Below are 15,134 nucleotides of genomic sequence, written 5' to 3' on the forward strand. Positions count from 1 at the left end.
TTCATGAGCTCTATATAACCCCTCTCCAACCACTGATTTCCAGTATTCTGCCTATGCACAGTGTACACAGAAAGCTGCCAATCAGTGATGTGGGCGGGGTTATACAGGGCTCAGCATTGAGAGAACTGGTAGATCTACAATATATAAAACAGTGATTTTATCAAAACTGCAACAAGAAGCCCAGTAAGTGACACATCGCTGGAATCAAGGTCTCTGCCCCTACATCATGCTGCTCTAAGATAGGGTAGCAAAAACCTGGTAACAGATTATCTTTAAGCCCCCCATACACATCTGAGATATCTCTTCCCACCACCTGTACACACGAACACTTATGCTGAAAAGCTGCTCCTGTGTTCTCCAGTAGAGAAAGGTTATGGACAGCGACTTATTTCCAGGAAGAACAAAAGGATCGGCTGCTCAAATTTGAAATTCAAGATGTTGGATCCTTCTCTCCCCCAACAGATGATGTTGTAAGTTGGGCGGCCGCCATAAACATTACACTATTGGTTGATATTGGCGGGTTCAGCAACTTCAGTCTAAGGTATAAGGAAGCCTTTTGCATTTAGTGGGGCCTCAGGACTCATACCCCTACCGATCTAAACTTCCGATGTGTCTCTATGACACGTCACAAGTTTTTTAATGGTGCTGTTACTCTTTAAAGCCTGTTTACATAGAGTACGGTAAATGTATTCCCATCCCCCATGTAGACAGTTTAACAATATAAACAGAATTATAACATTTCTTTCATTAAATTGATTGCTTACACTGTATATTACATGAACTATTATTTTTATACACACGGAATCCATTTATCAGACACTAGTCTTTCTAAGGATCAATTGTTATAAAGTGTGTTCCCAAGTATTCACATTAGACATTGACATTGTAATATATAAATGGGCCGGGCCTCGCTTACACAACAGTATAAATCGGATGAGTGTGATCCGATAAAAAAAAGGGATTGCACTCGGACCAATGTTATTCAATGAGGCAGTGCAGATTTTTGGCATCCGATTTTTACGGACATATTACAATTCTATATAATAGCTAACTGTAAATGGTCCTGTAAAAGATTAATAACCACAGAGTAAAAAAATAGGGATTGCATACAGACAGCACACGGATGACAAGTGACAAAAATTTCTGCACTCTCCTGGATGAGAATGGGACTATTTTTTTTTGGGGGGGGGGTCGGGGATTTATATCCTTGTGTGACCCTTTAGAGTAAACGTCAGAAAGCCGATATTGGTGCTTTCTTACTAGATTAAAGATAAAGATGGAAGGTTCTTTTTTGTTTCCTGAGAACATGTATGATTCAAAATAGATAGGAATAATTAGCTAATCTTATCACTGTCCTAAAAGCCTATTAGCAAGTGTAGATATGGCCACTAGCATTCTTTGACCCATGCTGGAAGTAGTCATCACCTATGAGCTTATCAAGGGATATTTAGTAGTACAAGTCTTGTTTTGTTTGCACATTTGGCTGTCCTTCTCCAGAAGGGGCCACAGAAGGTCTGATGTTTTGGAACATAGAAGACTGTGTCCAACATTTCCAAAAATACATTGAACAATTGTAAAACACTGTAGACTATCGTGGTGCTATACAAACAATGGTTTCCCCAACAACTTAGATGGCTGTCAGTAGAAGGCTCATTCGGCTATCTATTCCAAGTACGCACCCCTCGCCACCAATATAAATGAAGGTTCAGCTCAGCTGAGTATTTTCATATTTTCAATGGGGAGAGAGGAGTAAGCCACTGCCAGACAGATTTGACAGCAGCTGATCTCCTGGTAGAAGAACAAAAGCATGGAGTGTTCTAAGGTCTATTTAGATGGACCTATCTCCACCCATTAATGAGTGGAGTCAAAAGACAGTCCTTTCCTTTCCTGCTTATTCAGACTGATGATTACTGATGAGAACAGAATGATCATTAAAATGATTAGTCTGTGCACATTTAGAGTCATGACTCTGGCCGGCTTCAGGCAGCCTGTGCTCCTCCGGTGCTGTAGAGGCATCTTCTTGTAGTTGTATCCTGTAGTCTATACATGTATATATATGCATATATGTAAATTGCATGTTTTGGATTGGCTAATTGTTTTCTTCTTGTGATTGGCTTTTGGTTTCTAAATGTATCTTCTGTGTAATTCATTTTCTTTATGCTGTGATTAATTTTCCGCTTGAAACGTGTCCGTTTTTTAGCTTTCTTCGCAAACTTTCTTAGTTCTGTTTTTTTAATGGATTATTAATAAAATATAGTAATTTTTTTTATCGACGGAAAGGCAGTGCTGTATTTCCCTTTATTTAACGGCATTGTAGAGTGCACCATTCTGGGCTGCGATGCGTCCTTGCTGCTGGTCAGAACTGTCAACCTTCAGGTGCACACAGGCCCCCATGGCAAGTAGGAAGCTGGAAGGCAGAGGAGCTGTGTGCTCATGGAGAAAGAAAATTAGACAACTCTTTTAAGTATTAATTAGTAATTATATGTGCTACATTTAAAAGGAATCTGTCAGCATCATTTCAAAACCCAAACTATTTATATGTGCATGTAGTTGTTTCAAAGACAAGTCCAGCCATACCTTTACATCATCAGTCTGTTCCTCTGGTTCTGAGACTTCAACAAATGAGGCTGTAGATCTGAAGCCTCTGTCACTCCAGCACTATCCAGCGCTGCCTCCTCCTACTCTCTATTAACTCCTTTGCCTGAAGTTGCACTGCATAGAGGCTGCTAGTCAAGGAGGAGGAGGCGGGGCGAGGAATAGAGCTGGAGTGACAGAGGCTTCAGATCTACCACCTGATTTCTCTGTAAGGGAGGAATAGATTGGTCATGTAAAGGTGTTGCCGGGCTTGTCTATTAAAGAGCCACATGCACATATAAATAGTTTGGGGATGAAATCCTGTTGACAGTTTCCCTTTAAGGTTATGCATTTACAATAGTTGCACCATGAAGATGTGTAATATATACATATATATATATTGTATATACTATATGTGTGTATATATAATATATATCCACACACAATTTCTGTAGTGAGCATAGGTTCTCCTCTGTGCTGGAATGTCCTTGTGTTCCTGAACAGTAGGTCATTGGTGACAAGCCACTGAAGTCTGATAGGTTAGCTGTGTGGCAGTGGTATGTGAGCTTCCTAACACTTGTTGGTATGTGGTACTACTTTGTGTATACTTTGTACTGTACACGTACAGTCTTGCTAGAAAGCTCTAAATGCCTTTGTGTAGCTTTTGAGAATGTCAACCTAGAGTACAAAGCCGCAGTCAGTGATGCAAATTAAGTAATTCTTCAACTGTCATCACGTTGCGGTGAAAGGGCTGGCATGCCATCTCCTTCTAGGAATCGTGTTATTAGAGTATGCCTTCCTCTCCTACTAACCGGCTATGTACATCTGACTCTCAAAGGCATACAAAAGCTCCTTTATTGAATCTTCTAATCTCATCATAAGTACGCTCAAGTACAAAGGAGTAAGAAGGAAGCAGAGAGGAAATGGCAGAAGAAAACATTGGCTTTTTCAGAGCTTTGGATAAAATTATCAGCAATACCGGGCTTGCATAAGCAAAACTGTATCTCTACAGATGGGTTGCTTTTTAGGAGGGTCATGAAAAGTTGACAACCAAGCACTAGTGTAGAAAATATAGAAAAAAAATAACCATTTATACTCTGACTTATGCTAAGTGGTCTAAGCCAAAGTATAGCGTTGAGCATTGACCATGTATTTTGGTGACAAGACCTGGTGAGATTGGCTGATAGGAAACAGAAGTGGATCTGTACATACTCACAACATCTGGCAGGGCAAGCATCCCTAAAAAAAAAGTCAGGAGTGCTGATAAGCAAATCTTCCCCTGCTGCTCCAAGGAGCCAGGATGGCCAGGAGGATGTCTGAGTTCTAGGTTGCGGGGCCATCTGTTTGACTTTTGCTCTTAAACTCCAGAGTTAATCAACAGACATTTAATAGACACAACAGTTTTTGCTTGTAAAATGTAAAATAAATCCTGACATTTGCAAAAAAAATAATATCTATAACCAATGAATATTTAGATGAGGATTAATAAATTATGTAATGATTAGAAAATTTTTGACAAAGAAAATCCAAAAATGACAACAATAACAATTTGTATCTTTGCAATAAAAATTGGGTAAAATTTTGTTAATACTATTATTCGAGAAATAAAATTTAGAGACCAAAAAAGTCTATTGGATTGTGACCATCAATGTGAAGAATGACTATCAGGCCAGCAGTGGCCACGATTACTGTGTTATATTATTATGAATGAATCTTCTGGTTGATAAAACAATGACAGATTCCTTATTTTCCTGTTTTAAGTTATTACCGTCCATTTTGGATTTGTTTTTGGAGGAATAGGTCTTTTCTTCATTGACTTTGGAATGGACACAAATGCCATTTTAAAAAAAAACACTGAAAGTATTTTTTTATTCTGCTATTCTACAGAGATACATTATTTATTACGGACCAAGTACATGATCTCCCGTCGTACTGTAGGGGGCTTTTTTTCTCATTACTTTTACATTTGGATGGGGCAAAAGAGAAATCTTGTATTTGTCTGTTGTTTGACTGTCTTTTATCAAACTACTGAAAACTGTCTCAACATTACAAATTTTAAGAAACTTTATTTGATGAAGTAAATAAAATTCTTTGGCTTGGAAAATGTTATCATTTATGTGTAGGTTGAAGGATGTTGTCCTAAAGTCCCAGGAAGTGTGTTAATATAGCCTAATAGTTCCCAGCTCTGTACACAAAAGAGATCAGCAAAACTTCATTTAGAAGCACAAACCTAGCTCTGTGAACCCATCTAACAAATAAGGCTGCTTCCAATAAAAATTTCCTGTTTCCTTCCCCCTCCTTTGCCCGTTGCATGCGTATTACAATACAGCAGTACAGCAGAGATTTCCTGGTGCATGTTACAGGCTGCATCTTCCAAAATTCCTAGCAAACAATAAGATCTTATCTATGTTCTGTAATTATGAAAAGACAAGCTAAACTACAATACTAGTGGCGCTCTCTGATTGACTATGTCTGGATTCATGGCTTTATAGTATAAAGACTTTTTACAAGCTTAATGGAGAACTTGTAGATTTCTCCCGTGCTTCCCCCCTACTCTGGAACTCTTTACCCCAACACATCAGACTCTCGTCGACCGTGGAAATCTTCAAAAGGAGCCTGAAGACCCACCTCTTCCGACAAGCCTACAACCTGCAGTAACCACCGCTCCACCATACCGCTGCACAACCAGCTGTATCCTCACCCCTCCCTTGTAGACTGTGAGCCCTCGCGGGCAGGGTCCTCGCTCCTCCTGTACCAGTCGCTGTCACATTGTGTTCAAGATTATTGTAAAAATTATTTCCAAGGACGTTACTAGTCTTCTGAAACTCTAATAGGCTGTTGTCGCTGTGGAAATTTGTAGATAGCCATACATATTTCCTATGCGATCGCTGCACGGAAATGCCTTATTAATAGCAGCCGCCAGATTCTTTTATTTTTTTAAGGCCTCTGTCTACATTAGATATGTTGTCCAATGTATTAGATGATCATTTTATATGCATGGGGGCTTCCCAATGGTCCTAGATCAGGGATGCCAAACTCAAACACACAGAGGGCCAAAAGGAAAAACTTGGACTAAGTTGCGGGTCAACCAGTATACAGTATAAAGGGCCCCACATAGTCCTCCATACAGAATAATGGGCCCCACATAGTCCTCCATACAGAATAATGGGCCCCACATAGTCTTCCATACAGAATAATGGGCCCACATAGTCCTCCATACAGAATAATTGGCCCCACATAGTCTTCCATACAGAATAAGGGCCCCACATAGTCCTCCATACATAATAATGGCCCTATATAGTGCTCCATACAGAATAATGGGCCCCACATAGTCCTCCATACAGAATAATGAGCCCCAGATAGTCCTCCATACAGAATAATGGGCCCCACATAGTCCTCCATACAGAATAATGGGCCCCACATAGTCCTGCATACAGTATAATGGGCCCCACATAGTCTTCCATACAGAATAATGGGCCCCACATAGTCCTCCATACAGAATAATGGGCCCTACATAGTCCTGCATACAGTATAATGGGCCCCACATAGTCTTCCATACAGAATAATGGGCCCCACATAGTCCTCCATACAGAATAATGGGCCCCACATAGTCCTGCATACAGTATAATGGGCCCCACATAGTCTTCCATACAGAATAATGGGCCCCACATAGTCCTCCATACAGAATAATGGGCCCTACATAGTCCTGCATACAGAATAATGGGCCCCACATAGTCTTCCATACAGAATAATGGGCCCCACATAGTCCTCCATACAGAATAATGGGCCCCACATAGTCCTGCATACAGTATAATGGGCCCCACATAGTCTTCCATACAGAATAATGGGCCCCACATAGTCCTCCATACAGAATAATGGGCCCCACATAGTCCTGCATACAGTATAATGGGCCCCACATAGTCTTCCATACAGAATAATGGGCCCCACATAGTCCTCCATACAGAATAATGGGCCCTACATAGTCCTGCATACAGAATAATGGGCCCCACATAGTCCTCCATACAGAATAATGGGCCCCACATAGTCCTGCATACAGAATAATGGGCCCCACATAGTCCTGCATAAAGAATAATGGGCCCCACATAGGGGTGGTGGTTCTGGGGTCGCAAGCCAAATATAATCACTTTGCGTCCAGATTTGGCCCATGGGACAGAGTTTGACATGTATGTCCTAGATAGAGTATGTCAAAGGCCACATTCACACGTTGAATATTTAATGAGTTTTTTACGTCAGTATTTGAAATCTAAAACCAGGAGTGGAACAATCAGAGGAAAAGTATAATAGAAACACGTCACCACTTCTGCATTTTAACCCCCCTCATGGTTTTGGCTTACAAATACTGATGTAAATTACAAAACGTGTGAACGTTGCCAAAGGATAACAATCAAACTCTTCGTATTCAATCACCTAAACCTTTTGTTCAGTGGGGAGATAAGCTGCTGACAGACGATTCTGGCAGAGGCTTTTTCATAGAGCCTCTTTGCATTCTTGTAAATGAGAGTCGGGAGTGATACATGTTGGCCTAATTATCTTTCATCTGACTGGTATGTAATGTCTATAGTCAAGTTATGGATATGTTCACAACTTGCTTATGTGTTACAGTTGGTGTATGTGCCGAGAAAGCTCCCTGCCTATATACTAAACATACCCATAGGCCTCATCACCGACAAATGTACACAGAAGAGTGTCCTTTTTATCTAGCATGCTGACATTTATATATCCTCAGACTGTGGGCTACCATACCGAGTGCAATCACAAAAAAGTATACTGCGTAGTATAATTTTGTTGACATTAGACTGTGTCTGCCAATGCCGATGTGTGGATATACAGTGGCACTCACCAGTGCCTTCCTTGGGAGGTATAGATCAGGAATTTTCCTGACATAAGTCTTATGGAAGGCTCAGACGTGGTGTGAAATGATCCGAATATATAGGAAAATGGAGATATTTGTCAAGTCGTTAGGTTCTAATAGTGGTAGATCATGACAGCCCAGCACAGTTTCTAAAGATTACAGATCACTATTGTAAAGTTATCAGCCATACAAACTGTAATCACATTTTTACGCATACAGTCCGCTAATATATTTTTTTGTGTATGAAATTAGTAAGGATGTTCAGCATCTGTCCAATCAATATATCATCATAAGAATTATGCTTTTACTGTATGTACATCTGTTTTCTAGATAAGTTGACCATTTTTCTCATTCTGTTATAAATAAATTTATTATTGTGGACATTAAAGGCCCCCACACACGTTAGAGTAAGACGATAGCCTTATGTGCATGGGGCCTCTCGATTTTAGCCCCTAGTGATGATGTTGGGGTAGAGAAGGATCCAACTCAATGTCCGACTTCTAATGTTTTTGCTCTTCAGGAGATAAGTCTCTCAGAGAACACAGAAGTGCTTGGTCGAGAATTGTGTACGGGGAACTTGGTTTGAGATAGCCATCGGCCAAACCTTCATTTTACCAACAGCTATCTATGGTGTATGGGAGGGGGTTTTACTTGTCCATTTGATTAGAATATTAAGCACATAATATTGCGATACCTAGCCTTCTAAGTTCATAAATCTTTTGCAAAGTGAGAAATTATTCAGTCTATTTAAAATCTAAGTGGTCTTGTTTTTTGCTATAAAGAACATTCTCAATATCATTTCTTCTTCTGGGGTTTGTGTTTGGGTAACTCTGCCATCTCCTAAGATGGGTTGTTCCTTTTTAGTTTAATCAGTTGGAGATACTGTGCCACTGAATGTCAACCTTGTGTCTCTACAATATAGTTTTCTTTACTGTGAATACACATCTCAATCTACTGTCTGTTTTTTTCTTCTTGTCTTCATTCTTTATAAGAATTTAAGCCGGGTTCACGCTTGAGTTGTCCGATATGAGCTGGTGACATAGTGTGTGAGCCATTTCCTTTTTTGTTAGGATGTTGTAACCAAAGAGCCTTTCTCCTGTATCAACTCATCTCTTGTAAATGTTGGCTGGAATCCACAAAATCCTTTCTGTACGTGCCTCTGTCCTGCCTTTTTTCTTTTTCAAGGGCCCTTTTCATAAAATGCTGCAAATTGTCTAAATCAAATTCCAGAGCCTGCTCTTTTTAGATGTATTAGTTAATAGAATAGGTTAGTTGTCAATAGCTGGACCCGTACAGAAGTCCTACGTGCTACTTTCCATGTTTTTTTTTCCTAACCTAAGGCAGAAGTAAACAGCACAAGACCAGTTTTGTAAATACTTGTCATTCAGTAAGACCCCTTCCTCCACCCTCTTGTTCCTCCAATGACTTGATCAATGTGTAAATCATTACAGCTACTGAGCGGAGACCCCAACACTGGGATTATGAAAATTGACCTACAACACTTTCTTTACTCCCCAAATCCATTTCACTAATTAGAGCTGGAGGGTTAAGAGTGGCAGCATTCCTGGCAAGATCTTTTGTAGGAGTCAATGGATAAGTTTTCTGGCCTTGACCTGTCTATTATTACATTTTAAAAAGTGTTAAAGTTACGGGGTCAAATGTTAAATGTTTTTTGAATGACCTCAACATGATTTTGTAAAAAAACGATGAAGTGTCACAAGTAAATGTTGAGTAGCAATAGTATCCTTACCGAGTAGGTGGTAATATTGTCTAGTCGGTTGTGTCTAATTAAGTCTTTTTGTTCTGGCACATGAAGAAGGCTGAATGTAGTCAGGGCTGGGTAAACATGGAGAATTTGATTGCTCACCACCTGTTTGCTTGATTAAGCAAAATGTGAAAGAGTCAGTGTTCATTTCACTTAATAGAGTGCTTTTTACACAGTGCTGAAGGATCTGCGCCTCTATGGCATCCTGGCTTTTTCTCGTTGGCATGTATGTTGCCTTCTTAATTTAAAAAGTTGTTCATAAATATTAGGCCTAACTCACTGTCTCCTTATAGAAATTGTATCACTGCAATGAAAATCCGATTAGGTTTGGAGAAAAATTTTAGGCTCTTGAGGCCATAAAAGACCCAAGAGTGAGTAAAAATAACTCATAGCAAACAATTTTTAAGATAGATGGTAATAACAGAGTTGTAGACCTATGTTAAGTAGATTTCTTGTAACCACTGTTCGGTCGAATGTCTACTACTCGTTGAATATCGTTTGTGGATGTTAAGATAGAAATTGAAAGTCCTCCATTTTGAAACTTATTACTATACCTATAAAATGCAGACAAATAGGAAGCTTTTGAGACTACGTAGGGCTCTTTACTTATCATGCCTGCACAAAAATATTTTGCAGTGCCAAATAGAGGCAAAATGTGAAGCTTATGGACTCCAATACAAAATCTCTAACAGTGACCCCAACTATCACAGTTTTTGGTCTTCTCAGAAGGGCCAAAGGGATATTTTGGGCCCAGGTGCACCCACTGTAATTACGCCCCTACTGCCAAGTAATTCCTAGTTCATTAGCCTCCCTGCTTCCTTGACTTTCACATCCCTATAAACATAGGTCCAGATTTGTGAGCTATAATTTTTCAGTTTTTTGCTTTGCCTATGTCACATGTGATTAAAAGATGAGAACTAATTACTTTGATTTATGGCCTCTGTAATATTTTTTCTTTTTTTTTTTTTTCAGGGAAAGCTATAATAACTAAAAGTTAGTTAAAAAGTTAGTTTCAAGTTGAAAAAGTTAATGTTTTTACAGTGCAAATGATTGGTATTACTGTTTGTAAATTAAGTAATGTTTACAGCGTTTTGTCTTCTGTTAAGAAATTCGAAAAGATTAGTAAGGAAGCAGAAATTTTTGGAAACTTTTAGATATTAGTAGTGGATGAGAAAAACCTAATTAACAAGTCCAGTTCTGCTATTTTAAGTTAATGAGCATAGGCCATGTTGTCACACAAAGGCTGAAAGAGTTGACTTGATCCTTAAAATGCTAAGCCTTGGGATTTTATTGGGTTTTCAGGACTGTTTCAAATAAAGCTTTTAAAATGTTAAGCAATCACAGAAGTTGTCTTAATCAATACCATTTGACAACCACATACTTGAAATAAAGCCCCAAATTCTCATTTCATAAAGCCTTTAAGTATTCGTTGGTCAACCAGGTTGAAAGTGCTGGAATACCATTCACTGCTAAGAGACTCCTATATTAAAAGTGATTTAAGTAACAATTAAGAGGAAGTCGAAGAAAGTAAATCCTCACTTCTAAAAAGAGGCGCTGCCATGAATGACAATGGACAAAGCTGTGTACTCCTTGTAGTGAATTTACATGGTAATACTGTTTCCATAGAGAGGATAGGAGGTGTACCAAGGAACTTGTTACCCTGCAAATCACTAACAGTGGGGTTTCTGTGTTTCTTTCTCTTACAGAAATAGAGGCAAAAGAAGCATGTGATTGGTTACGGGCAGCGGGGTTTCCTCAGTATGCACAATTATATGAAGGTAAGTGCTTCTGCCGTAAAGCGATTTTTATACTGTTTTTGCTTGTGCAAGACAAAACTTCTTGTATATTCTTTAGTAGGTAAAATTATATTAGACAAATAACCCACTAATAACCCACAAAAGCATTAATATGACCAAATATCACCATAAAGCATAATCATTTTTATTAGCATACAGTAATAAAAACATATATGGAAACAAAAAATAATAAAAAATATACATACAGTGCAGACCAAAAGTTTGGACACACCTTCTCATTTAAAGATTTTTCTGTATTTTTATGACTAGGAAAATTGTACATTCACACTGAAGGCATCAAAACTATGAATTAACACATGTGGAATTATATACTTAACAAAAAAGTGTGAAACAACTGAAAATATCTCTTATATTCTAGGTTCTTCAAAGTAGCCACCTTTTGCTTTGATGACTGCTTTGCACACTCTTGGCATTCTCATGATGAGCTTCAAGAGGTAGTCACCGGAAATGGTCTTCCAACAATCTTGAAGGAGTTCCCAGAGATGCTTAGCACTTGTTGGCCCTTTTGCCTTCACTCTGCGGTCCAGCTCACCCCAAACCATCTCGATTGGGTTCAGGTCTGGTGACTGTGGAGGCCAGGTGATCTGGCGTAGCACCCCATCACTCTCCTTCTTGGTCAAATAGCCCTTACACAGCCTGGAGGTGTGTTTGGGGTCATTGTCCTGTTGAAAAATAAATAATGATCCAACTAAATGCAAATCGGATGGAATAGCATGCCGCTGCAAGATGCTGTGGTAGCCATGCTGGTTCAGTATGCCTTCAATTTTGAATAAATCCCCAACAGTGTCACTAGCAAAGCACCCCCGCACCATCACACCTCCTCCTCCATGCTTCACGGTGGGAACCAGGCATGTAGAGTCCATCAGTTCACCTTTTCTGTATCGCACAAAGACACGATGGTCGGAACCAAAGGTCTCAAATTTGGACTCATCAGACCAAAGCACAGATTTCCACTGGTCTAATGTCCATTCCTTGTGTTCTTTAGCCCAAACAAGTCTCTTCTGCTTGTTGCCTGTCCTTAGCAGTGGTTTCCTAGCAGCTATTTTACCATGAAGGCCTGCTGCACAAAGTCTCCTCTTAACAGTTGTTGAAGAGATGTGTCTGCTGCTAGAAATCTGTCTGGCATTGACCTGGTCTCTAATCTGAGCTGCTGTTAACCTGCGATTTCTGAGGCTGGTGACTCGGATAAACTTATCCTCAGAAGCAGAGGTGACTCTTGGTCTTCCTTTCCAGGGGTGGTCCTCATGTAAGCCAGTTTCTTTGTAGCGCTTGATGGTTTTTGCAACTGCACTTGGGGACACTTTCAAAGTTTGCCCAATTTTTCGGACTGACTGACCTTCATTTCTTAAAGTAATGATGGCCACTCGTTTTTCTTTACTTAGCTGCTTTTTCTTGCCATAATGCAAATTATAACGGTCTATTCAGTAGGACTATCAGCTGTATATCGACCAGACTTCTGCACAACACAACTAATGGTCCCAACCCCATTTATAAGGCAAGAAATCCCACTTATTAAACCTGACAGGGCACACCTGTGAGGTGAAAACCATTTCCGGTGACTACCTCTTGAAGCTCATGAAGAGAATGCCAAGAGTGTGCAAAGCAGTCATCAAAGCAAAAGGTGGCTCCTTTGAAGAACCTAGAATATAAGACATATATTCAGTTGTTTCACACTTTTTTGTTAAGTATATAATTCCACATGTGGTAATTCATAGTTTTGATGCCTTCAGTGTGAATGTACAATTTTCATAGTCATGAAAATACAGAAAAATCTTTAAATGAGAAGGTGTGTCCAAACTTTTGGTCTGTACTGTATATATAGACAAATATAGATATATAGATATATATATATATATAATTATTATTTATTTATATCGCACCAATGATTCCATGGTGCTGTACGCGAGGAGGGATTACATACAAAGGACAGATATCACTTACAGTAAACAAACTAACTATGATAGACTGGTACAGAGGGAAGAGAACCCTGCCCGTGCGGGCTTACATTCTACAAGATGATGGGGATATATATATAGAAACATGAAATATAATCCACACAAGGAGAAAAAGGACTGAAGTGACAAAGCAAATCAAAAAACCCAGAATAAGCAAAAGTTAAAGATGACTTATGTTAATATACATGGTATGATATATATATGAGTAGCAACAGGGACAAAAATACACATATGCAAGTGCAGAAAGTATAGAGTAAGTAGTAGGTATAGACCTAATAGTCCATGGTAGCAACCATACTAATGAAAGCACATATATAGTGAAGCAATGTACATATATAATACAGAGTCAAATATAACAATACTCTCCAGAGTTATGGATGAAATCAAGATACCCAGCCAGCCCAGTTAGCCTGACGTGCATTTCTCAAAACGTGCTTCTTCAGGGTTGGTACATTATGCGAAACACGCGTCGGGCTGGCTTGGGCATCTTGACTTCCTCCTTACCTCTGGTTGGTATTACTCTCCCTCTCCCTCTCTTTACCAGTCTGTCATTGTAGTTCACTGTAATTTATATTTGTATTTTATATGTAACCCCGTCTCATCTATAGCACCATGGAACCAATGGGGTTCTAAAAATAAATAATAATAATAATTAGCATGGCTGCCACAATGGTCTTTTATTTACTCTACTTTCCGCACTTGTGTATATACATTTTTGTCACTGGCATCATAATCTCATACCATATAAAGTAACATAAGTCATCTTTAAATTTACTTCATTCTGTGGTTCATGATTTGCTCTGCCACCTCAGCCATTTTCCTCCTTAAGATTGTGTGGATTATATATCATGTTTCTATGTATTTTTTTCTATATTTTTTTATTATTTATACTAATTAAGCTTTTTATGTTTTATGGTAATATTTGATCGTAGTCATGGTTTCTTTAGTGGCTTTTTTGTTTTACGTATTTTCATGAGACCCTGTATAGGATTTTTTTTATGGACTGCATTGATGTTATTACAAATAATATTAGAGTAAAAAATAATCATATTCATATACAGAGTGAATAGTTTGGCAGTTTTCTTAGTTCAATGATAATGTTTTGTTGGATTAGCCAGTAGTAATGATCAAATAGGTTTCATTAACCCTTTCGGAGAGCACGCTCCGATGTTCGCCGAGTATTTTGGCATGCTCGGCATTTCTTTTAATGTCTCCGCACCTGCAAGTGTCACGGATGTTAGACAACCATGACACATGCAGAGATTGCCTGTCAACTGCCTGTCTAACAGCCGTGACAGCGCGGCGACATTATAAGAAATGCCGAGCACGCCAAAATACTTGGCGAGCACGGTGCTCGCCGAAAGGCTTAATGAAACCTACTCGATCATCACTAGTAGTCAGCAGTATGAATGAATAATTGCCAGTTTTAGAAACCACATATTAGTTACTAGTGTTTGGTAACCTCTAAATTTTAGTTTAGTTCAAGAGATAAATTGCATAAATGCAAGATCGACACATATCAGCTTTCTTATATTGGGTCACAGTGTTTTATTGTCTGTTGGTCTACTATGGGAATGAAAATGACATTGGATCCATGCTTTTGTAACACTATTTTGAGGTCACACGCAACAAAGCAACGTATATTATCCCTAACTACCAAAATATTGCCCACGTGGGAAAGTATCATATTTTTGTGTTTCCAAGGATCTGTCCTTGAGTACACGTCACATTTAGTGCACTCTGTACGGTTATGAGTTTCTTTATTAATGATACATTGGGTTGCTGCTTTGCATATACAAAATAATAAAAGCCCCTATTCACATTAGAAAAAAATCTTCCAAACATGACGACCATCTGATGTCTATGGCGGCCTTCCGGCTCTTCCTCGACAGATGTCGTTGGGGAAGAGAAGGATCGGGCATTTGGAATCTAAGTTCTGATGTTGAGACAACATAGAGCTTAATACTGTATGATGCACAAACACCAGACATGGGATTATCAACTCTCTCAAGCAAAATCCAAGTAACAAAAATGGCTCCAGCACCCATTAATAATAGACTTGCTTTATTATGGCATCACAGATTCGGAAACAGCAGCAGTTTCATTTGGCAATGTAATATATGGTGCTGCACTGCAATCTACCCATGACC

The 15,134-nt window shown here is 39.1% G+C and overlaps 1 protein-coding gene across 7 annotated transcripts in view; it reads left to right on the top strand.

Annotated features, from left to right (window-relative positions):
- Window positions 1-15,134, top strand: part of DLC1 (DLC1 Rho GTPase activating protein) — an 869,826-nt gene that overhangs the window by 821,796 nt on the left and 32,896 nt on the right. For all 7 annotated transcript variants that reach the window (XM_073645427.1, XM_073645426.1, XM_073645428.1 and 4 more), the window contains one exon: window positions 10,919-10,990. In XM_073645427.1, the coding sequence (XP_073501528.1) occupies window positions 10,919-10,990 (72 nt within the window). The remainder of the gene's footprint in view (window positions 1-10,918; window positions 10,991-15,134) is intronic.

Source organism: Phyllobates terribilis, unplaced genomic scaffold (genome assembly GCF_046119375.1).
Source record: "Phyllobates terribilis strain yellow unplaced genomic scaffold, ASM4611937v1 Scaffold_1__5_contigs__length_1240528914, whole genome shotgun sequence".
NCBI classification, from domain to species: Eukaryota; Metazoa; Chordata; class Amphibia; order Anura; family Dendrobatidae; genus Phyllobates; species Phyllobates terribilis.